Source organism: Apium graveolens, chromosome 6 (genome assembly GCF_009905375.1).
Source record: "Apium graveolens cultivar Ventura chromosome 6, ASM990537v1, whole genome shotgun sequence".
In the NCBI taxonomy this organism is placed as follows: Eukaryota; Viridiplantae; Streptophyta; class Magnoliopsida; order Apiales; family Apiaceae; genus Apium; species Apium graveolens.
In genome coordinates this window covers 26,533,578-26,558,768 of record NC_133652.1, presented here as the reverse complement: position 1 = coordinate 26,558,768, position 25,191 = coordinate 26,533,578, and the positions used below count along the sequence as shown (strand labels likewise).

General features: G+C 32.1%; 4 protein-coding genes across 5 annotated transcripts; 1 reads left to right on the top strand and 3 right to left on the bottom strand.

The window, feature by feature from the left end:
* Positions 1-2,586: 2,586 nt before the first annotated feature.
* Positions 2,587-5,109, bottom strand: LOC141667015 (bax inhibitor 1-like). Its single transcript, XM_074473304.1, has 6 exons — positions 4,829-5,109; positions 3,947-4,090; positions 3,742-3,833; positions 3,421-3,607; positions 3,021-3,176; positions 2,587-2,921 (listed from the first exon to the last, which is right to left on the bottom strand). Exons 1-6 carry the CDS (start codon positions 4,943-4,945, stop codon positions 2,871-2,873), a joined length of 747 nt encoding a protein of 248 aa, XP_074329405.1. The 5' UTR covers positions 4,946-5,109; the 3' UTR covers positions 2,587-2,870.
* Positions 5,110-6,208: 1,099 nt separating this feature from the next.
* Positions 6,209-9,339, bottom strand: LOC141667797 (large ribosomal subunit protein bL19cz-like). The gene is made up of 5 exons (XM_074474420.1): positions 9,191-9,339; positions 8,796-9,077; positions 8,506-8,592; positions 8,281-8,414; positions 6,209-6,554 (listed from the first exon to the last, which is right to left on the bottom strand). Exons 1-5 carry the CDS (start codon positions 9,212-9,214, stop codon positions 6,446-6,448), a joined length of 636 nt encoding a protein of 211 aa, XP_074330521.1. The 5' UTR covers positions 9,215-9,339; the 3' UTR covers positions 6,209-6,445.
* A 674-nt stretch (positions 9,340-10,013) lies between these two features.
* LOC141667295 (uncharacterized) lies at positions 10,014-11,895 on the bottom strand. 2 transcript variants are annotated; one of them, XM_074473721.1, is made up of 7 exons: positions 11,758-11,895; positions 11,537-11,604; positions 11,316-11,427; positions 11,155-11,204; positions 10,720-11,070; positions 10,574-10,609; positions 10,014-10,330 (listed from the first exon to the last, which is right to left on the bottom strand). In XM_074473721.1, the coding sequence occupies exons 1-7, from the start codon at positions 11,801-11,803 to the stop codon at positions 10,187-10,189; spliced, it is 807 nt and encodes a 268-aa protein (XP_074329822.1). In that variant the 5' UTR covers positions 11,804-11,895; the 3' UTR covers positions 10,014-10,186. The 2 variants fall into 2 exon arrangements, with proteins under 2 accessions (XP_074329822.1, XP_074329823.1); XM_074473722.1 differs by having other exon boundaries at positions 11,773-11,830.
* An 8,011-nt stretch (positions 11,896-19,906) lies between these two features.
* On the top strand, positions 19,907-23,670 carry LOC141667479 (ras-related protein RABD2c). The gene is made up of 8 exons (XM_074473996.1): positions 19,907-20,123; positions 21,745-21,817; positions 21,926-21,973; positions 22,061-22,108; positions 22,421-22,492; positions 22,596-22,751; positions 23,094-23,197; positions 23,328-23,670. Exons 1-8 carry the CDS (start codon positions 20,110-20,112, stop codon positions 23,419-23,421), a joined length of 609 nt encoding a protein of 202 aa, XP_074330097.1. The 5' UTR covers positions 19,907-20,109; the 3' UTR covers positions 23,422-23,670.
* Positions 23,671-25,191: the final 1,521 nt, after the last annotated feature.

Genomic DNA, 25,191 nt, shown 5'->3' with positions numbered 1-25,191 from the left:
AGTTACCAAATCTATAACGTTGAAAAGGACTGCGAGAAAAACGAATACTGGAAACTTAAAGAACAGGGTTTAACACTATTAAGCAACCATGTCAGATGACAACACTCTTAAGTTTTAACCACTGGAATATTACCAAATTTCTAAATCCACTAATATAGTTTTTAACAAAACAAAAGTTACATCTAACTAGATGAGTAAGTTACCAATGGTAATTTCTTGACAATCCCATAACTCCATTAAATTGACAATCAAGGTTATCATGCCAAATAAGTATTGGCAACCCATATCGGAGATATTGTTAATAAGAATATAACATATGTATTAAATAATCTCAATTGCACATAAAACAAATCAATGCTGGTGGTTGCACAGAAAACTAGATGAAGTTAAATTTGAAAACTAGATGAAGTTAAATTTGTAATCTCTCATTACTGTACGGAGTAAAATTTTACTGCTTTTAACAGTCATGTTGATTTAAATAAAAAGTAGAAGTTTTAGGAGAATATAATGGTAAGTTGATTTTAAAAATCTTAATGAAATTTTTTATAGAAATTTTAGGAGAATTTAAGAATGATTATAATATATTTAGAAGAATATATGGTAATTGTAGTTTTTGATATTTATTAACTCAAAAAATGTGAAAAGTAGAAAAATAGAATGAGAAGATTTGGGGGGCGCCACCTATACGCATTCGTCTTCTCCTTTAAATTCTCCTAAATATATTATAATCGTTCGTAAATTCTCCTAAAATTTCTATACAATCTTTCATTAAGATTTTTAAAATCAACTTACCATTATATTTTCCTAAAACTTCTACTTTTTATTTAAATCAACTTACCATCTTGATATTCACATAAATTTCGTTTTTACTACAATTTCTCCTCTTTTTCCTAAAATCAACTTACTATATTCCATTTTTTTAGCCTATGAAATATTACAAAAACGGACATTTATAAATATTTTCATCCATAATATTCTCCTAAAGTTTATACAACATCTTGCATTAATTAAAATTTTTAAAATCAACTTTGTCATCATAATATTCTCCTTAAACTTTTACTTTCTCTTTAAATCAACTTACCATATTCATATTTTTCTAATTTTCCTTTTTATTACGATTTCTCCTTTTTTTCTTAAGATCAACTTACTATATTATATTTCCCTGAAATTTTAATTTTAATTTTTAACCTATGAAATATTACAAAGACAAGTATTTATAAATATGTTTTTTCAATATTTTTTTTAAATCGTTATATCGATATATTATATGTTATATATATTATAGTAAAGAAGAAGATGAGGGTGGTGAGGTGGCGCTTCTCATATATATTTTTATAATTTTCTCAAAATTTTATATTATTAAATAGAAAAAATATTACATTGATTATTAACTAATAAATAATTTAATTATATTTGTGAATAATGAGAGAGCGACTCATTTGAGTAAATATGTTTAACGAGAGAACAGTTTTTTAAACTTTTTGATTTATTATATTTATTTATTATTCATAATTTTATAATGATAAATATCAGATAATAAATATAAAAAAGAAAAAAGTCAGGTTCATTATTTTAGAAGGCCGCGGCGAAGCGCGGCTTGGTAAACCAGTGAAATATAAATTTCGTTCATATTATTAAATTTCTGCCATTCAATTAAAGTTATTATTTTCATATTTATTTAACAATTTGTTTATTCTTTTAAAATGATGGTTCTTTTTTTTATATTTCATAAGAAAATTTAAATTAATATTAACGAATTAATATGATGTTATACAATGTGTATTTTATGCATAAAAAATAAATGAATTAGAGATTTAATCAAATAAAATAAATAGGAAGGTGACATCACATTTAAAAAACTATAATCATTATCAATAATAAAAAATATATACAAATTTTAATATATGTATGCACAATTATATAAAGTGACAGTTTTAAAATATTTTTTAACTCTGAAATTTGCCGTAATAGAACCCAAAAAAAACTCTGAAATTTGTTAAATCGAATCCGAATTCCTTACTTAAAACATGACATTCCCGGGAAAAAATGATCTCCAAATTGACTCCTAAATTTATTTATCTCAATTATTTATGTCAAATTTTATTTAATTCTATCTTATTAAAACATTAAATTCATATATAAATTATTAGATTATACATTTAGCGTAATATGAGACTATTAATGATCTTATAAGTAAAATAAAATATAATAAAAATTAGGGGCTCGAAACCCCAACTGACTCCCAAAATTCCAAATCATCCTCACATGTGCGGGAATTTTTTGGAAATCAATTCTGGTTATAGGGAAGGATCGAAAACAAACGAAGATAAAGACACTCTGCAGCTGTCTTGCTCCTCCACACAACTAAATATTAGTGGATAAAATATGGGTTCAAAATTATTTGTTACTTAAAAAATCAATAACTCGTTTATTGAAATAATTTTCTGAGAAATACACCATTAACACCGGGAGTCGGGAGAGAAAAAAATCGAACCACAACTACAACTTCAAGGTATAATTTTAATATATTTTACTAGGCCTCTCTTCCACAAGATTGATATAGAATCGCAGACAACATTCACAATCTAGCCAAAGTAACTTAAAAAAATATCTCAAGTTAGACAAATATTACAAAAATTACCCACAATTTACTGGCACAAACTCCACAATTCTATTTTCAAAGTTCCAGTATAACATCATTACAAACGAGAGTAACATACTGCTGTACCATATTATGGAACAGTGACATTAGGATTTCTGTTTAAAAAAAAAGGAAAAAGGGACAGAAAACATATGAACATTAGGGGTCTTATCACATCTACTGCCACTGCCATGGCAAATGCATTGTGTTACATGACAACATAGCCATATCAGTTTCTTCTCTTCTTCTTCTTCTCCTCTTTGTCCGATGCATTCCTTAACTGCAATAGAATAATAAGAAACAAAACATCAAAAATTGCACAGAGAAACTACAACAGTATAAAGCTAGGATGCTTGAGAATGACAATCCAACTACTTACCATAATAATAAGAATGCGGACAAAGACTGCCACAAAATCAGTAAAAAGAGTCAGCGCATGCTTCACATAGTCCAAATCTCCAAAATGAGCCTTCTCTATTATGTCTTGGGTATCAACAACCATGTAGCCCACAAAAATAAGCAGCCCAAAGTACAACTGCAAAATCCAATCAAACAAAAACATCACTTTTGATTTTCTCATTACAATTTTTATGCCCGTTCTAACTTCTTATTTCTAGAGGCATGAGTACTTGTTACCATAGGCCACATTGTGAATGCCTCAGTTTTTCTCAAGTGCTGATGATTCACATGTAATCACCAAGTTTTGTTCTAAAAAAAATTAAACAAAATGTTCAAAAGTTTCAGCAGGTGAACAAGTGACCTAAAATAGAAAAACATACCTCAAATTTAAACATTGCCAAAGATCCCCCAAAAATGGATGATGCAAAATGCAACCAGAAAAGGATGGAAACACCAGAAGAGAGCAGGCCACCTAAGTAGAGGTATTCTCGACGCCTGGCTAACATGGCTGCTGCCGAGAAACAAGCAAAGGCCACAGCAGTTCCCACAAATGCACCAACAAGAATGCTGCAATATAAATGGAAAAAACACAGTGAGCAATCATACATCATGGAGTAAGCAGTGGCGTTCGCAACCAACCAAATATTAGATCAGGAAGAATCACAAACGAAGTACAAAGGCAACAAATCCTAACATCTTACCTGGGATCAAAATCGATGGCCAGATCAATCAGCGGACCAATAGAGGCTCCTTCAAGCAGTCCAGCTGCCATCAGAAGTGAAACCCTCTTTTGCTGCACATCATCAACAACAAAAGTCAAGCTCCAAAAATATTCGTGTAACTACACGGTAATAAAAAAAAGGAAGATAACAATCTAAATAATACAAACACTAAACAAATACTTACCTCTTCATTAGGAGGTGTTGCAAGGAGCCAAGCCATGGTGGCCACGCATCCAATTGTGGTAAGAAGACCTCCAATATTCCAAAGGACATGGAAGTAAGCCCCAACCGCTGATGCAATCAAAGCACAACATAATGAAAGATAAACCTGCAACATTCACAACATAAGTAATTAAGAACCATGAAACTGAATTAGAACTCAATTGGGCAAGAACCAACCTATAGACAGATAAATCACCTGATACAATACAATTAAATTTTCGCAAATTATTCATTATTAAAGATCATGCCTAAACAATTCGATTTGATCACAGGCAATATTACAATTGGGAAAGTAAAATTTCACAACAAAAAAAAATCATAGAATCTCAGCAAGTGATCCTCATGATATCGAAACAATCAAGCCAGACAGATACATACAAAATCTGATTCCTCCATCCAAGAAATCAAGAACTGGAACGATTCATATACACACTCATGTTTCTATATTTAACCACAGATGAATGATGATCATTATGCAACTCCAAACATAACTTCAACACACAATTTTGCCAACAAAAATCACAAAAGCAAATCTCCAATATTAATATACATGAAATAGATAAAATTATTTACGATCGCGACGATTATCAATCATTAAACCTTGTTGGTTTATTATAAAAGCAAGTTTTAAAAATGAACAATTAAGTCTATACAATATTACACACAAAACATGAACAAACACAATAAACTAATTGAATTCAAAGGGGGGGGGGCGAGAGATAGAGGGAAGGGGAGAGAGAGAGGGAGAGGGAGAGAGAGAGAGAGAGAGAGAGAGAGAGAGAGAGAGAGAGAGAGAGAGAGAGAGAGAGAGAGAGAGAGGGAAGGAGAGAGAGAGGATTAAAACCTGTTTGAGATGATTTTGAACGGTGGGAGAGATTTGACGGAAATTCTTGAGAGAATCGTAACTCCAACTGTTACGAGATGAGGATTGCGATTCGAAGAACGATGAGAACGCGTCCATTTCAATTTATAATTTCTTAGAAACGCAAGAAAGCTAGCTTCAGATTTTGATTTTTCTTTGTTAACAGATGATAGAGTTGTGGGTTTGAAATTGATTGATATATGTGTGTAAGTATTGTTATTGTGTATATATAGGAGGCGGAAATGTTCGTGTTTTCAGATAAGATACATCGCGAAGTTACCAGAGATGCCTGCGAAACCCACAAGAAATTATTGACACTAAATAATTTTACTAAATTAGTACTCCCTCCGTCCCATTTTGTTCTTCCTCTTTTGACTTTCGGTACTGTTCACGGTAAGCGATTAACTACTAATTTACGTCTAATTTATAATATCAAACGTAGTCATGAGTGATCTCGTTGTATTCGTATTTATCGGTACTTTAATACAGTGAAATTTTTATATTTAATATTAATACGAATTTAAAGATATTAACAATCAAAAGTGTGAATTGACAAACGTGTTCAACACAAATAGAAAACGTTTTTAGGGACGGAGGGAGTATATTTTAAATTATAATAATTCATTTAAATACCAAATTCTACACAAAATTTCCTAATATACAGTACGAGCTAATTTTCATTTTAGTTTATTTTAACCAGCTCCAAATACAAACATAATGGAATGAGGTATATTATATTTTATTATTATTATTATTATTATTATTATAATTTTGTGGTAATGTTTAAATTTTTAATGGATATGAACTATAGTTCGAGAACGTTCCAAATCCTCTAAAGTGAAGACAATAATAACCCACAAGTTCCACTTCCACCTACTAATTTTATTCTTAGGTGTATTTTATGTTTAGTTGCAATTATGCTTGGCTCACCGCTAACGTACCGATTTGTCAATGCTAGGAGTAGTATTTATTTATTTCATTTCTAAATATGCGTGTTGCGTGTTGTGGTCTATATATTTTTGAATGACATAAAACCACGGCTTCCATCCAATGGCCTCATGCCACGTCATCTGTATTTCATAATATTTGTTGCCCGTTTACTGCCATTTTCTAATTTCTACCGTTTAATACTTTTCTAAAGCCATCCAAAATAAATTGTTAACACGTATTCCTTCGAAAAATGCTGCTAGTAATGCGTGATTGCACTTGCACAACAAAAGAATAAAGCATCACTATGAAGCCTATCAAAGTTGCTTAGCACTTCATTGCTGCACTTTATTGTGATGCAGATCAAGGCTTTCTCTCGAAGCACATCCCACAATTTAACTGGAACTCAAAACCAACTCCCATCACACAACAGCAGCATCAACAACAACAATAATATTAACTTCTGATATCCTTACAAGATTCATGTTGTACATTGGGGGTCATCGGGAATATGAAATCAGAATCAAGAATTTGCTACTCTTAGTAAATCCATGTTACAACACAAGTTTCTTGTATTTTGATATTCAGATTAGCTGAGCGATATTTATCAAAAAGCTGTCTTGTACAATATAAATACACCAAAATGCTAGTCAGCCCAAGCTCATGAAAATATCACTTGAAAGTAGACAGTCTTGGAAGCTTGTCTCTCAAATAGTACAACCTAGCCCTTCTGACTTTCCTGTGCTTCACTACTTTAATCTCTTTCACATTCGGGGAATATCTGTAACAATACGAGGAAAATAACACATAACAATAAATAAAGAAGCACATCAGGGTTCTTCATTTCCCTCAAAGATAGCATTATGCATTATTTACCAAAAAATCCAACTTTGAATATTGCAAGTGTAAATAAAATCAGGATATACACTTGTTTGTTCTGACAGTATCATACACCTATCAACTTCTATTTTATATCAAAGAAGCCAACCGTTTTATATAAAATCGAATGTGAGAAGCCCAAATTGGATGCATCGTTAATTATAGACACGGAACAACAGATACGAACTTAACTATATTGATCCAAGTTGGTTTGACCATGTAAAATGAAAGCTCAATTACACACCATCAGAGTCCTTTGTCAAATTATGAAAACAAAATTGAATAAATTCCCTCTGGAACTTAAAGTATTAACTAAGGTAACGTATCAACAAACACGTGCATGAAGGTATTACATATCTTTTAAAGTTATTGTCTTTAATCACAAGATCATTAAGGAGTTTGTAAACCTGGCAAACTAGCGAAGTTGATTGGCTAGGGATATGTACATTTCTCGACAAACGAATGAAATTATGAAAGCAATCAAGGGCTACAAACTGTTACAAGTCCCAAGAATTGATGCCACACTATGATGTATGTAACCAGCTCCAGAGACTACAAAGTACTAACTAATCTGCCACTTAATATCTATTAAATATATAGTATTCTAATAAACAGAAGAATACATATGAGGTGTACTAGGCAGAACGCTCAAGAAATCTTAATTTAAAATGAACTAACAGTTTTCCGGTAAATGGCAATCATAAACTCTGATCATACAAACAGGACCATTAATTTATGACCCAAGTCTAGACTTGGACCGTTAGTTTTTGTATCGCATGATGAATGTGGTGTGAGTACACTTTGATTATAAAAAAAAATTGAAGCCTACCAAAACCTGAAGCTAAAGATGGGTTGTGTATGAACCAGATTAGTAAAACAAACTTTTAATGGCTTTACTTCATTATAAATAAACACATAACAAGCATAGTAAAATTGTAGTATAAATAGAGTAATAAGAAATAATTATCTGACATGTAGTCTATTAGAGATATTAATTAATAATTCTATCTGACCAACTTGATTCACTAATTTAGGCAAAAAATATGTTCCTCGATAAAGTATAAACAGAACAGCAATATAAGCAGTTCAATGACAGTAACTTTTATCCTAATTAAATGCTGTTGCTTCCTCATCTGTACTGCAATTAACCATCAAATTGCTTATTAAAACAGGAAGGAAAAAACATTTTACACCCCATTACTGAAATTTTATTGTACTAACATTTGTCACTGAGATTCATGTATGAGCTAAAGCAAACATCTAGGAAGACAGAAAGCATACTTCAAATGCACATGACATGTAGTCCCTCCGTCCCTCCCATTTGTTTATATTTGGGTTGGGCACGGAGTTTAAGAAAAATGATAAAATAGTGAAGAAAAGTTAAAAAAAAAATGAGTAAAGTAGTCGAATTGATTAATATTATATATATAAAGTGGTTATAGTGGAGAGAAGCAGTGGATATAGTTATTTTTTATATTATAAAAACTTTACTATTTTTGGAAATCTTTGAAATGTAAACAATTGGAAGGGACATCCCATAAAGGAAATTGTAAACAAATGAGAGGGACAGAGGGAGTATTAGATTAGACTATTAGTAAACAGAAACAAAGGGAAAAAATAGAACTTACATAGGGAACACAATTTCCACTCCAATCCCTGCAATAATTCTCCTAATCCTAATTGTGGTGTGAACACCAGCATTTTGCTTCGAGATCACAATTCCTTTATAAATAGACAGCCTCCTTCTATTTTCCGGAACTTCCTATAATCCAAACACAATGTCACAAACTTCCGACACCCAAATCAAAATACAGGAAGAGAAAAGATCCAAACTCAATTTAATAACACATTACCAATTTGATTTCCACGATATCTCCAGTTCTTAGGTCCGGAATTGGCCTTACACTCACTGACGCCTCAATAGCTTGCTTATTCAATATCTAAGCGAACAAACATCAAATTAATCGTAATAATCCATCAAACCTCACCACAATCACACACTCGCGCACGCAATCGTAACATATATAATATCAGTTTCATTAGCATTTAACTATGAATAACTTATAAACATAACTAATCAAATTCAAAACAAAATACTCGCAATATAAGTATATAAATAGAAGTATTGAATATCGAATAATACCCCCATTATATCACCGAGTTTGACAATAGGCTTCCTTTTCGCAATTTCAGGTTCCGCTTCAACAACAACAACCTCTTCACCTTCCTCATTCTCAGCAACTGCTACGCTGCTTTCACTAGTCTCCGAAGCTTCGGATTCAGCTCTAACAAACAAAGAACGGTTTCGCAATTTGGAAGAGCTAAACAACACACTAGAACTCGAAAACGAGGAGCGAAAAGAAACCGAAAACCCTAGTTTTGGGGGGAGACATTGTGTAGGGTTTCTTGACATCAAACATAGTGCCTGCAATTCAATTATTTCAATTTCTATACAACATTTAACAATTCAAGTATGTATAAACATGAGACATGATTAATTAATTGAGTATGAGATATATAAAGAAGTAAAGGGTGAACCTGAGGAAGAACAGTAGATCCCATTTGGAGAGAAATGGAGGGTGTCGATGAGGATTGAATTGATTTTTGGATGCCTTATCCTTTTTGTCCCGTAAATTAAATCTACATAACTGTACACTAACTTTTATATTTACTATTTCTTTTTTAATTTTTATGCTCTAGGAATTATCTCGGAGGTAAACATAAATTTAGTAAATTTTTATTAGTATGATGTTATTAACTTTTATCAAATAATTGTATTTATTTAATATTTTAAAGAATTGGTAATAATTTATGAATTTTAAAAGATTTTTTTTGGTTTTAGTTGTTTTCAAATTTTAACCGAGTTGATTAAAAATGAAAGTCTTGATATGGAATTTTGTTTTCTATAAATATTTTAAAATCATACATTTTAGATAGATTTTAAAAAATTAAAAAATACTATCAAATTTATCAAAATTCACAAATTTTTTAATGTCATCAATTTTTGATTGGATTTTTTTTAAAATTTAAATTAAATATCACCATATTTAAATTTTTTTAAAAAAATTGAATTAAATACTTAGATTTTAAAAAAAATTAACAATTCTTATTGAAAATCATCAAGTTCGAATGAATTTTTTAAAATCCAAATTTAATACGTGTGATTTCAATCCATTTTTTTTAAAAAAATAAAGATCGAATACACCCAAGTTACACCAATTTTTAATTTTATTATATTTTAAATGTCCTTTTACTGCTTGTTATACAAAAAAAAATATTAAACTCAAAATATTCTTTCCTTTCTTTTTTCTTTTTCGCTAAATTAGAATGCCACAGGCACAAGTATATGCTATGTAGTATGTACCATGAATCATGACCATTTATTACCTTGAAAATATGACTTGAGAGTATGTTACAGAATCCTTGATTCTGATAGGCATAGATATTCAGACAAATTCTACAACATCAATTTTGCGCGAATTACTTTTAACTCTGTTCTCTTATTTACAGTCCTTTGTATCACTCCCAACGCATTCATTCAGCAGAAGATGATGTGCTTTTATCCGAGCAGCTACCTTGTACTTTGCTAGCTGAAATTTTCAAGTCTTCCACCATTATCTCCCTGAGCTTCTTATTTTCCTCCAGCAATTCCTCAATGACTTGTTGGTGTTTTAGGACCTATTGATTAATAATCAAATTTTCATTTTACTTCTATTTCTACTCAAAATTCCACTTAAAATGTGATAATGACTCTTTCTCTAACCGGCTGAGCTACCAGAACCAAGTAATCTGATCAAACTTGTTTAGTTAAGCTAAAGAATATACCAAAGACAAAGTGTTATATTTGTTCCCCTAATATTATAGCCTCAGTGACACATTTATTCTCTTTGTAACAAGAAGTTGGGGGTTCGATGAATTTACCATCTTTAGCAGGTTGTCTGATTGCAAGCGTTCAGCCTAACAAAAACAAAAAATCCAAGTTTTAAAATCATTTAAACATGAACGTTTTTCAAGAGCTAATTGATTATCAGGACTCAATGGTAGCCTTTTGCTTCAAGAATACATACATTTTGTTGTGGTATGACGTCATTTACTTTGTTGTCTTCACTGTTTAGAACTGGATTTTTTAGGAAACTATCAATAACCTTCTCTGCGCGGCTGCCATATGGTCCTTCTGATGGAAGTCCTTTTGAAGATAGAGTTTTATATGCAGGAACAGTTTGCGACTTCACTGCATCAGGTGACAAGCCTAGTGGAGAGATGTTTTCGGGTACACTTTTTGCCATTTCCTTGATACTTTCAATTGCAGATTTATTTTTTGTATCATTTAACATAGTGATGCCACTGTTTACTGATGCTGGGAGGATGCCTTGAACACTAGACATTTTCTGCGCTATTGCAAATTTCATCATCATTTCCTGCCAGAAAAATGGACATACAATTTCAAATTGAGGATCAATAGTATGTTACACATTGACCGACAGAGACAGAATATAACATACTGCAAAAGAGGATTGAACTTTATGAACAACCCCGGGAATCACTGAACTGCCTGCAGATATAACCGCCAATCACTGTTTGTTAAAATTACATACATGCAAAGGATTTTGTTAAGACATCCAACAAAATATACTGCACTGTAATTTTTCATCAACATACACACCTTGGACTCGTAAATTATTGACAAGATTCGACCCAAAGTCATGACCAAATGGTCCAAAAGCTAAGCCAGGTCCATTGCCTGCTTTGAAGTTATTTTCTCCAAATTTTGTAATCTGAAAGAGTGGTTTTAAAATGAAACAATGCAGTTGGGCATACTACATACTACTAGATTATACATATCATTACATATTTCATATAATCAGACATATGACATTGACATACAGATTGGACTAAAGGATCCGTTACTCCCTTAGCAGCAACAATAACTTGGTTTACGGCTGCTAGTGCACCTGAAACAACATATTTAGAAATTTCATTAGGAACACACTGAACATATTTACAAAGTACAAGTAGTAATAACTAATAAGTACATAACTAACAATAATAAAAACTAAAAACTAAATAGGTGACAAGAAATAATATATATATATATATATATATATATGGATTGTGCTTGCTCTTGTCCTCAGATTTTCCTCCCATGTTCATCTTTCCGACCCTTGGTTAAACCAGAAACAAACTGAATGGAGAAAGGTAAGGTAAGCTAGTTTTAAAGGGCCAACAAGTTTGATACCATAACCATTGCAAATGCCAATATGAAAAATTCTTGACTTGCTTTTAAGGCAAGGCATTCTGTAATCTCTTCTCTTATCTGATTCTATTGTCATCCTTCCCTTTTATTTTATTTTTTTTGTTCACAAGCACGCGATCAGAATATTGTCATGAATAAATTGTGGACAAACTTAGTATTTTAGACTAAGTTGTGAATCATTTTGAGACTCTATATGAGTGAGACACATTATGTGTTAGTGGTGTGTATTTATTGGAACGTATTCTTCTCTTCGAGGGGATTCCAACGCATATTAACACGCTCAAAATGAGTAAAAGGTGAATGAGAACTGATGTTCCAAAGTTTTACCTTTAAATATGAAAAGTGGTTTTGTACCACATCGAGAGTAGCACAAACCTATTCCTTAGTTTTTCTTATAAATACCATGTACCACATCGAAAAGAAAAACAATTTCTTTCAAGCCTCTCTTTATAAATAGAGTCTTAGGGTACCAGCTTTATTAAGTCAAGGAAATAAGAGTCATCTCTTTCATTCTTGGTCTCTTTAGTCTTAAGTTTTTTCAATATTTCGGTGATAGTTCTCGGGCTCAGTTCAAGTTCGCTGAGAGTATATTCGATCTATCGATTATACTAGTATCTCGTTTTATCCTGGGAAGCAGGTCGCTAAACACGGATGGTGCGGGGCGAAACTGCTTTAAGGAGACAGTTTTCTGGACTCGAGATTAAATCCAATCTCTGTTTGTTTTCTCAAACCCTTCTCCTAATTTAATTGTTAATTCTTATATGCTTATGTGATTTAAGAATTAGCAATGTTCTTATGAATTAGTTATATATTCAATATATATATATATATATATAATAATGTCTTTATCGTACAAGATTGATAACAATTTTAAAGCAGTTTTCTTCAATTTTCATACTTTCTTGTGAGTAGACGCAAAAGTCAATTTGATTGTTTAAATTGGATTTATTTATGGGTATATGAGTGGCCATTATTTGCCTCATTAATTAAATTAAATTTAGTGCGTTAATTTCTTTGATCACTTGTTGTCATGTGCTTGAAATTAATATAAAATTGATTTTAAGTGGTGCTTTGTTTAAGCATAACAGGTACGAGGCAAAAGTAAGCACAAAGTTGTTGGATAATTGATTTCTTATAAGGCTATTGATGCTTTAATGGTTATTGATTTATGAGCAACTTATATTCAAGTGGACATATTTGGTGACATCTCTCTCGGGTTGATCATTATAAATTGGTAGATTAAACCCAAATTTATAATTCGTCCATGTTTTCGCTATTAATGGATAGCTTATTATGTTTTGTTAACATGGTGATTGATTTCTTAATTCTGAATTGATTTTGGAATTATTAGTACACTGATACGAGAATCGTATATGCTATAGTTTACATGCGTGTTTGCAAGTTCATAACATGATATTGCTATGCAATTAAATGATATGGCTACATAAATGTGACCCTTCATGATGGAACTTGATTATTTGGTGATTAATTTTTTAATCATTGTTGAGTGATGATAAGGCATCAATTATTATTGTTTAATCTTTAATAATGGAGTTATATCACAAACTTGTAATACTGGATAGAATGCAGTACCATGTTTGTTGTTAAATAATGTGACGAGGTGGGCAGCTGAAGTGAACCAGATTTACAATTGCTCATGATTCTCCACATTAAAAAACCTAATGGGCCTGGAGTACAGGTTATGGGTCGGCACATAAATTATATTTTTCTGGTTGGATTTTTCCTCCAGTTAAATAGTAATTTCACGTGTTGGTGTCGGTCTGCTGCGGCAGTGACACACGAGACTATTATAGTGATCCATATGATACTTAATACGGCGAATATTGATCTCAGTAGTTATGCTGAACTTTGGAGAGAATCCGAAAAGTTGTTAACCCTAACGCATCAGTTGATCAAGGATCACTGAATGTGGGGTTATTGAAGATTTATGTTCTTCCTTGGGCCTTTTATGGTTGTACCAGTAGGTGAGCCAGAAATGTAGGTTCGTGTGAACCATGTAAATATTTTAGAGAAATTAGGTAATTGAATTTTTAATGATAAGAACCACGAGAAGTTCTTTAAACATGATATTAAAATCTTATAGGTTTTAATGAATGACGTAAAACCTGCTCAGATGAGAGGTAGTGACACGATACGTGTTTACTGTCTAGTTTGATAGTAAAACATTTATCACTCGTACTCGTAGTCGAGTCAATATTGAAGCTAAATAAAGAGATGTGTGCTCTATAAACTCAAGGGTAAATCCAACTTAATACAAATAATTAAGATGGTAGTGAATAAATTTGATGATGAATAATCACCGGGCAAATTCTGTTTGCAACGTGAATATTCATGAGGTCGTTGCACCTTACTTGCATTAAATAAATGGAGTAGATGCAGGCTTGAGTTGCGCTCTGAGAGAGATGCAAAACGATTGTGATCAGCTCAGACTATCACTGAATTTGAGGATATTAGTTACGAAGGGCTAATCGTTCCTTAAACATGATACCACATAAGGAAATAATTAAATTTCCTATTAGTTTTGGAATATTTTCTGACATTCTGTAAAATAATAAAATTGTGGGGTATCCAAAATAGAAAATTATTGAATTTTCTATGAATAGTGGAATGTAATGAAACATTCTTGAAAATAATTGAAATGTGGGGGTATCTCGAAACTTGATACCAATACCTCTGTTGGTAGCATGAGATCCAAAATCAATTGAGATATTTTGGATGGATACATAGACAATGGCTGAGTCTAATAATATCCGATATATGAATCTAATTTTTGAGATTCGTAAGAATACTATTACAGAGTTTAGGAATGCTTATGCGATAAGCTAGTAGATCCTAGTAGATCTGTAATTAAAAGTCATCTAAATGAACTTACGAATTATTGGATGAATGTGAGGATGAACCTGCAGAGAGCAAAAGACTTGGATAATTGCTAGTCCCGAATGTCTTGATAATTTGCTTGAAGGTGAACTCGTAAATTTAATAGAAGCAATGCGCTTCTCGTATAATTTCTTGATAAGTGAATATATCAAGAGAAAATTTGACTATTACTGAGAGTCAATAAATCAAGATTTTCTAGCACGTGTACTAGAAAATGGATTGTGCATGTTCTCTCTATGTCCTTTGTGGGGGAAAGGATGTTAAGAAATAGAGAGAGTGGTTCTGTTTGACAGAATTCTTGTTTAAAAAATATATAGATTTTCTTACGAGATAGAAGCATTAGGACCCAAATGAATTTTTAAATTGGGAAAATATATCTGGGTCTGAAGGAAGTATAAGGTCAGACTGATACAAAAATATTACAGTCGAAAGTGATGACCTTATATAATTTATGAAATATTCTCGAGTTTTGAGAATAAGGTTCATTAAGATGATACTAAATTATCGTATTGTGAAATTTAAAAGTGCATCAATGAACATTGAGATGGTCTTTCTAAATAGATATTTGGAGAAATATCTATTTACGTGAACCCGAGGGTTGCTCTAGATAAAACAAGAGTAGAAAATCTGTATTTTCGGTGATCATGTTGAGTGAAACAACATTGACACGAAATAATGACATATTAAATTTGATATTGCTATGATAAGCAATGGCTTCAAATAAATGACATGGTTGCCATTTTGAGGACGCTCAAAATTGGTTGTTATGTGGATAAGGATTGTCAGTTTAAGGACGCTTAAACTCGGTAATGATGCAAACTGAAATTGCTGGTTTTTGGGACGCTAAAAGCTGGTAATATCAATAACAAGTGAAGCCTTAAGTAATAAATAGTAAGGTTATTTTATAAATGTGAAATATGTCAATATGAGATGTCAAACTGATTCAAAATCAGAGAATTGACAAGTGTGCGTGAGTTATTTACACATGATATGCAAGTCATAATTGATTGCATGTGAGTGATCTGATCATTACGAGAAGTAATGACAAGAGGATCATCTCTGAAAATCTTGATGAGATTGAAAAGTTTTTATTTGAAGATTACAATCTTCGTGACTTTAAAAGTTTTAGATGATACATGTCACATGTTGGTGATGTGAATTTTGAAGAGATCAACGAAGCTAAAGTTGTCATAGCTGGAATGAATTTATATTTATCCAAGCGTAGATGAACAAGAATCTCTCAAGAAGGATTGCAAGTCTGTTGTACTTTTTAAAATTGTAGGCTACACAGTTGGTAAACTGGGTAGATGCACGAGTACAATAGAAATTGGTCACTTGAAAGTGATTGCAATGAGATTTAAGGTGTATGATATGTGCTCGTGAGCTTGGACTGCAATACGAAAGATATCTAATTGTACTATGTGAATATAGTATGTAAATTAGATATTTGACTTTAAGAACTTAAAAGTCATTCGAGAATACATTTCACACTTAGCAGTCGTGTCATGGAAATCCTAAACTTAGCTCGATTCATGATGGAATACAAGTCTGGTGCATAAAATAAATGCAGTTAAAAGGCTGGGTAGCCACTTTGTAAGGATATTCCTAAATGACAAGGAAAATGTGTCTTCAATATGCATATATCGTGTAATCAATATGCAAATTGGGAGATCACATTATTGTGTATGAAATGGTATGTCTCACATCTATGACGAGGACATAATACAACTATTCTCAACGAGAATTATCATGATTGACTATGTAAAGTCAAATGATAATGTTTGGATCCACTAACCAGATGGTTAAACTGAGTGAATCTGTTTAAGACAATGGAATCTAGTTAGACCGAGAGATAGTTGTCAAATCATCGAGAGGAATGAGCCTTGCCTATTGCTTAACGGCGTCATGGTGGACACCCAACCTTGCTGACTGGAGATCCCAATAACTTGGTTCAATGGGACAACTAAATCATGATGACCAAATCACTATGGGGGTAACCCCTGGCCTATTTCTATGATGATGAAACAGTGAGACCCGTAAGGTACGAGGTTAAACTTTATGCTTTTAATGATCTTTGACGAATACAAGGATTTCAAGTTTGAATACATAATATTCGGTTGAGTAAACGCGGGTTACTCTATAAGATAAAGATCACCTATGTAAGAGAGAAGTATGGCCGCTTCAAAGGAGAATTGCGAGGCACAATTCTTTAGAAACTCTTGCAGAACCAGGACGATGTTCCAGGGCCAAAATGGACATAATCATGAGAACTGAATGAGTCAGGAAAGATATAGTGATGAGTATGTCATCGTTTACATAAACGGTCGAACAGTTCAAGGACATCGCGTCATACTGTCTACCAGTAAAGTCGATATACTTATTCGAGCGCAGGTTCAAGGAGCATTCTCTACCTATCGTATGCTATATCTGACCGCCGGAACTATCACCAAGTCAAGCTCCGCGTCTGTCTGTCTATGTGGTGTCTATGTGGTGCGTGCTACTGGACCATCAATCTCATTTGTGGGGGATTGTTGGACAAACTTAGTATTTTAGACTAAGTTATGAATCATTTTGAGACTCTATATGAGTGAGACACATTATGTGTTAGTGGTGTGTATTTATTGGAACGTATTCTTCTCTTCGAGGGGATTACAACGCATATTAACACGCTCAAAATGAGTAAAAGGTGAATGAGAACTGATGTTCCAAAGTTTTACCTTTTAATATGAAAAGTGGTTTTGTACCACATCGAGAGTAGCACAAACCTATTCCTTAGTTTTTCTTATAAATACCATGTACCACATCGAAAAAAAACAAGTACTTTCAAGCCTCTCTTTATAAATAGAGTCTTAGGGCACCAGTTTTATTAAGTCAAGAAAATAAGGGTCATCTCTTTCATTCTTGGTCTCTTTAGTCTTAATTTTTTTCAATATTCCGGTGATAGTTCTCGGGCTCAGTTCAAGTTCACTGAGAGTATATTCGATATATCGATTATACTAGTATCTCGTTTTATCCTGGAAAGCAGGTCGCTAAACACGGATAATGCGGGGCGAAACTGCTTTAAGGAGACAGTTTTCTGGACTCGAGATTAAATCCAATCTCTGTTTGTTTTTTCAAACCCTTCTCCTAATTTAATTGTTAATTCTTATATGCTTATGTGATTTAAGAATTAGCAATGTTCTTATGAATTAGTTATATATTCAATATATATATAATAATGTTTTTATCGTACAAGATTGATAACATAAATATCCGATACCACTCATCGTAGTTGCTGAATGCTTTAGTAAGCTGTGTCATGGCCAAATTCTGCACAAAGATTGCTGCGGAGTTACTGCTGACATGCATGATCAAATGAAGGCCGAGGGACGAACACAAGAGAACTTGCCTAAAAAAATATGGGTCGTATGAAGTTCCTGGTTAAGTGATGATGCCACATTGCAATCTGTACCTTCGCAGCTCTTTGTTTGAATTATTATGTTTTCTTATGTTTGCATTTTTGTGTTGGCAAATATTGAGAGAAAATGTAATAGAGGTCTTACTTTGTACAGCCAGAAAATTAGTTACTTAGGAGTTAGGACGCATGTGTGGGGCCTCGGGCCGACTAGCCATGAGAACGTCGCCGACGGCTTGTATCTTTGTTTATGGACTTGTAATCTGTTTTGATTTGGCTTTTCTACCAGCACACGTAAAAGTTCAAAGAAATTCCATGTTACGCCAATCTGGTCAGACTTGGTTTGCCATTTAACAATTCATATGCAAATTGACTGATATATCCTCTTCTCATCGATGAGTCAATTCAAGTTGTTATTTTTCAAGTAGGTTTTACATAAACTTCTTTCTAAGAGTAGGTTTAACAAAGTGGATATAATAACAAATGGAATAATGAGTAGCTTTATCAACTTTTATTATGGCATATAAAATTTTCACCCGCATATAAAATTTTCATCATGTAGCTATCAAACAAACACACCTCAACAAGGCTTGTTCTACTCAATTTTGATGTTTCTCAATTTAAATGTTCAAATGCCTATTGACAGTAAGTTTCACCTAAAATGCATACTGATTTATTTAAAAAAACATAATGATTATACAATCTAAATATGCATATTTCATTTTTTAAATTTTTGTAAAGAATATCATTTAGAAATGCGTATTTACTTTTTACAGTAATTCAAATAGGGACGTGAAAATGTTTAATCGGTCATTTTAAATATGTATCTCCAAAACAAGTATTTTTTTAATAAAAATTTGAAAAATAGAATACGCATCCGCATAATTGATGGACAATTTGAACGACCAACTATGCATCCAGACACTTTGGACAAATGACTCCAAAAATGAATATTTTAATATTTCACCCATTTTTTTACATTATTTTATCATTTCCAATATTTAGTATCATAAATAAAATAATATATGTGGACAAATCTGCAATATAATTTTTTTTAAATAAAAGTAACAAATAAATTCAATATGTTTCCTTGAATAACATGTTATTAGTTATATACCAAGATGCAAGTATAACACCCTAATCTCATACTCCCTCTTTTCCAACAATTTTTTTACGCTTTCTTTTTCAGAATGTTCCATCCAATTCTTTATATTTCAAAATTTATCAAAAATAGTCCATGGGTTCCACCACTTTCCCACTTTTTCTCCTTTTTCGCACTACATTTACTTCCCTATCTCTCTTTTATATATATATTAAAAATCAATGGGTCCCACCACTTCACCCTCTTTTCTTTCTTTTTTTCACTACTTTATACATATTTCTTAACCTCCGTGCCCAAATCTAATGTAAAGAATTAAATTGACCGGGACGGAGGGAGTATTAATAAGATTTGAGACTTGTGTTTACAAAGTATTATAACTATTTGCACAAATATATTTTTTTTCGGGGTCTATAATTGGCTAGTCGTTACTTAAATTAGGATAGTAAGCTTGGCTTATTTCGAATTCCGAATTGGAGGTTGAAGCAAATTTTTTTATTAAAAAGAAAATAATTGTAAGGGTAATATAGTAATCTTCAAAATATGAAAGGATCAACACGTGGCCAGCAAATTAGTAAGGAGCCAAGTCATCTCCATTGAATTGTATTTATAGCAGTAGTTCCGGACAAATTGGGGCTCTCTCCTCTGCAATAACATCAAATATCTGTATCTTCTACCTAGCCTCTGTGTCTATACATCTCTATATCACATCACCGACGATTTTTTATATATTTCCGGTTGAATTCTCTCCGTCGATACATTTCCGACTATCCGCGGCACTTCCTCCGGTCACTCGATCTCATCACCTGATCATGAATCCTGAATAGTATGTTCTTTTTATCCTTGTTTATAATAACTCAATTACATATACATATGTGTTTATGCGATGTAATTTGTTCGGATCTGTGATCTATTTTGTAAAATTCGATTTTGAGATGGTTAATTATTTATTGTTTTGATCGTATGAATTGATTTAATTTAATATATACAGACGGTTTAAGTAACAGGTGTGTAGATCTATATGTTCTGCTTCTATTTGTTTACAATTGTCAAAAATATGTTTTTGTGCTGAATTATTGTACATCTGGTTTTTGATTCTATTAGTTCAATTCGTTTTCGATATGTTTGTGTTTTGAAAGTTCGATGAGTTGACAGATTTTATTATGCTGGAAAGTTAATTTTTGTGGCTGAGCAGTTGAATTTCTGGACTAACTTTGGGATTAAGTAAATCTTTTGAATGTTTTTTATTTGGATAAAAATTAAGACGATTTAAATTTTAATGTAGAAAATGTTTTGAAAAGACATTTTTTTTTAAAAAGTTAGCTTTCTGATTTGAATTTATGAATCACAAAGTTAGCTGACTTGATGAAAGTTGGGAAGTAATGCAGAAAGCTTTTAAGTGCGTGCACTCTCATGTATGGATTGTTTTAAATTAAGTCTTTAATATTTAGACTGGATTTAAATCTTATCGTGGACCTTAACAGAAATTATTCAGTTTTTATTTTTAAAAATATATATTTCATCAAAGATAACAATTACTTTATGTTTCAACTTATATGTGTAAAGAATTAAATATAAAATACATATGATCTGTAATTATGCTTACAAAGTAACAAGTAATCGAGGATTTGGTAATGGATGGTTTTGGTTGAGTGAAGTGTTTGATTGGTTGCTGTGTTTTTTTAAATGTTAGAGTATATATGATTAAACTAAAAAAAAATTATTCTGTAGTTATAACTTATAATAATGTATGTGAAGTTGATTTTGTAACAACAGTTGCCATGACATGAGTTCAAGATTAATACTACTACATGTTACTCTTAATAATGGATGTGATGCTCTTTCTAAAATGAGTATAGACTATAGAGGACCATTATCTTGCCTGCTACAGATCACATATAATAATTAGGTAGAGATTAAATATACCGGGGTATGTTGATATTGCTTGATCATCGTTACTAGAGTATATTCTGAAGTGCCATTCTACACTTCTCTTTTATTCTTCTTACCCGAGAATTAAAAATTTGTGACCATTATTGTACTTTATTGAAACTTATAGGATGAGGGCAATGATTAATTGTGCATGTTCGCGTTTGTAGCATATATGGTTGACAGTTTAATAATAATTAATCACTTATTTTAAAAGAGTACCAATGTTGGTACACAAGTGCCTTTTTAGAGAATACGTTTACTTAACAGCCTCTTGAAAGGATTTTTTGTTGGGCATATCTGATGCCTATCTAATCAACATTTGAAATCTTATTGTGTAGACTGCAAGTAGTAAACTTATAACATTATTGGGTAAATGGACAGGGCAAAGATCAAACACTTTTCCTTTCCAATATTAAAAATTGTGCAAGAAGTTTATGTATTTTCCAGATATTATTTGAGGTTTTGTGGAGTATAATATATGTGTAGAATATAAATGTTTAAATGCTCCTTTGCAGTGACTACCTGTTTAAGCTTTTGCTAATTGGAGATTCTGGTGTGGGGAAATCGTGTCTCCTCCTGAGGTTTGCTGTAAGTATGGTGCCCCAGTTTCTTTCTAGCAATAGGAAGTTCAGTAAACTACTTCTCCCATGAACAAAGTTGACATAATTTCTCCTGTTTTGATATTATCTTATTTAGGATGATTCATATCTGGATAGTTACATTAGCACCATCGGCGTCGACTTTGTAAGTGGCTATTGTCCTTTGTGGAGACATTTAGTTTTGATTAGTAAAAGATACTATCATTACTAATCTACCTTTTATCTTTTCTAGAAAATTCGAACAGTGGAGCAGGATAGCAAAACTATCAAGCTTCAAATTGTAAGTTTTCTGCTGCCATAATATTCTTTTTCATCATCTTTTGACTAAATTTTTTTCGTATAAATTACATCTATATTATCTAGGTTTTAACTGCTGAGTTACATCTTTATATAATTTAATCATAACAAAAAGAGTTCATTGTTGTAAAACAATACTTGGCCCCTTTTCCTCGGAAATTCTTGTTTGGGGCTGCTTTTGTTCGGCCTGGTTGTTTCATGTTTGATGTTTTTCAAATTCCGTGTTTCATATTATATGTTTATGGTCTCTGCTTATATATTTAATCTTATCTACTATCTTTTCAATCTCATATAGTGGGATACTGCTGGACAAGAACGTTTCAGGACGATAACTAGCAGCTACTATCGTGGAGCGCATGGAATCATTGTAAATAATTCCTTTTTTGTTCTATTAACATCATTCCAGCCCTTAGTGTAAGTAGTAATAAAGTCATGACTCGTGATGATTGCTAATCTATTTTCCCTGGCAGGTAGTGTATGATGTGACAGACCAAGAAAGCTTTAACAATGTCAAGCAATGGTTGAATGAAATTGATCGTTATGCCAGTGAGAGTGTAAACAAGCTTTTAGTAGGAAATAAGTGTGATCTTACGTCACAGAAGGTTGTCTCCACTGAAACAGCTCAGGTACAAAATTTCTGCTGTATAAATTCTTGCATACAGTGTTAGTGTGTTCAAATACCAAAAATACCCCGAGATGGGATACAGCCTAGTGGTAAGGCCTATCCTCTGTCTGGTTTGTTTCTCGACTGGCCCGATATTTATCCAAGAACGGATACTACTTGTTAGCTTATAAGCTATTTTAAAGAGGAAATAGCAAAAAAAAGAGAGAAAATATGGTATCTGTTTTAGGAGTTACCATATCCACTCTTGTTTTATTCCTGTTTACTGTGCTTTTGATTCCTTAATTATACTTTACGCAAAGCGTCGTCATTTCATTAACCTATTTGATTTGCTTCTTCTCTTCAGGCATTTGCAGATGAAATTGGAATTCCTTTCATGGAAACTAGTGCAAAAAGTGCTACTAATGTTGAGCAGGCTTTCATGGCCATGACTGCTGATATTAAAACCAGGTATGCTAATTGAAAGGAAACATTCATATTGCAGGCATATTCTTCCAGTTTCCTGACCAATTGATGTGGCCGACATGTTTATTGAGTTTATGATTGCTAATAATATATACCCCTGTAACTTGCTCTGCAGGATGGCTAGCCAACCAGCAAACAGTGCCAAGCCTGCTACCGTACAGATACGAGGACAACCTGTCAACCAAAAGGCTGGATGTTGTTCATCTTGAACGAAAAAGGTGGCCCAGGCTAAATGCTTTCACGTTGGTCACCGCTTGATGTAAAACTGGATCTTGATGCTTCAACTCCAAGAAGACTGAACAACACCATTTGCTTTCTCCATACATTGATTTGCCCCTTTATTTAGAACCTCGATTCTTTATATGTATCTCATTCTGCAGAAAAGTAGAACAAATTAGAAATACTATGTCATGTGATCCATTTGGCTCTTTAGTCCTAAACATTTCAGTTTCCATTCATCAGGGATTGATTAAACCGAATAGCTCTATATGTGTCTCGTTTTTATACCACGATTCCTATAATTATTAAATAAAATCTCAAAATATGTAAAAATGTTAAAAAGAGTTCACGGTGATAATTGGAAGTACCTAAAAAAAATACTCAGAAATAATGGTAGACCAGATCAATAATTGGAGAAGGTGCATTAGAATTTCTTTAGAAAGTACCGTACTCCCGAGCATCCTGGGATACCTGTCAAGCCTACAGCAGTTAAATCTTTTACTCGTTGACTCCGATTATTCAATTTGGCTGATCTAATTACCGCAAATTGTTTACATGTACAGTTCTTCTAAATTTGTATTAAAAAGATATTTTGAACTTGCTAGAAGAGTTAGTCCAATGCAATATGTAAAATAGTTATATCTATTGTTATAATTTGGTACCAAAAATTGTTTTTTTAACTAAAATAAAACTTTAACTCCAATACTATATATATTTTGAAACCAAATATTTCCTAATTTACCTAAATTTTATCAATTTCCCCTAAATTTCATTTAAAATATATCAACATTCATCTCATTTGTAGTAATTTGATGATCTGCCTATATGTATAAATGCATCCATGATTTTAAATTTAGAACTAAGAATGCATATATACATATTTGCATCCAGCCAAGTATAGAACTCTTTTGAAGTTGAAATTTTTAACATTTGATTTCAATCAAATTATAGAAATGACACCACTTATAGCATTGCATTGAATTTATTCTGATGAAGTCTAACCCTCAAACCAGCAAGCTCTTGACTAATTGGGGAAAAAGTTTGAATCAATGTTAAAAATGCTTTTAAACTCCTGATACTACAAAGGACCTGAGACAAGCCCTAAAGTAAAAAAGGCTTGAAATTGAGCTTTTAAACAAGTGGGATCACATTTGAATGCTTAAACTTTGTGTTTAATCAGAGCAAGTTTAACTTTACATAAGCATCAAAATTTGTCAAACCAACCTAATTTACAATGATTTTGGAAATTGTTCGCTGCCAAGTTAAAGAGTAAAAAGTCTTTCGCATATACAATAGGACAACATGAACAGTTGATTCGTCCCACTTTCATTAGTAGAACATTACTATAATATTGACAAGATTTCTTATTCTCAGTTAAATGACTTATTCTCCGGGAAATAACATATTTGCTCGTATGTTTAATATACTTTAATTTCAATACTACTATGCACACTTCAATATTACTATTCCAATATATCTTTTGTATTAGTAATCATACACTTATGTCTCGTTTATTTCGATGTAACACAATTGTATAACTTGGAGTTCCTTATATTATAAAATAGTTACACTGTTTGGTCTAATGTATTTTAAATTGGACAAAAGAATTTGAAGTTCCATGGTATTTGTAATTCCTACAAAATATAGAAATTTAGTTACCAAGTTCAAATATGATCACCGGAAGTTACAAGTACAAAATTATTTAATACTTACCAAAATTAACTAGATAATCACTAGTTATATGATAATAAACCAAACAC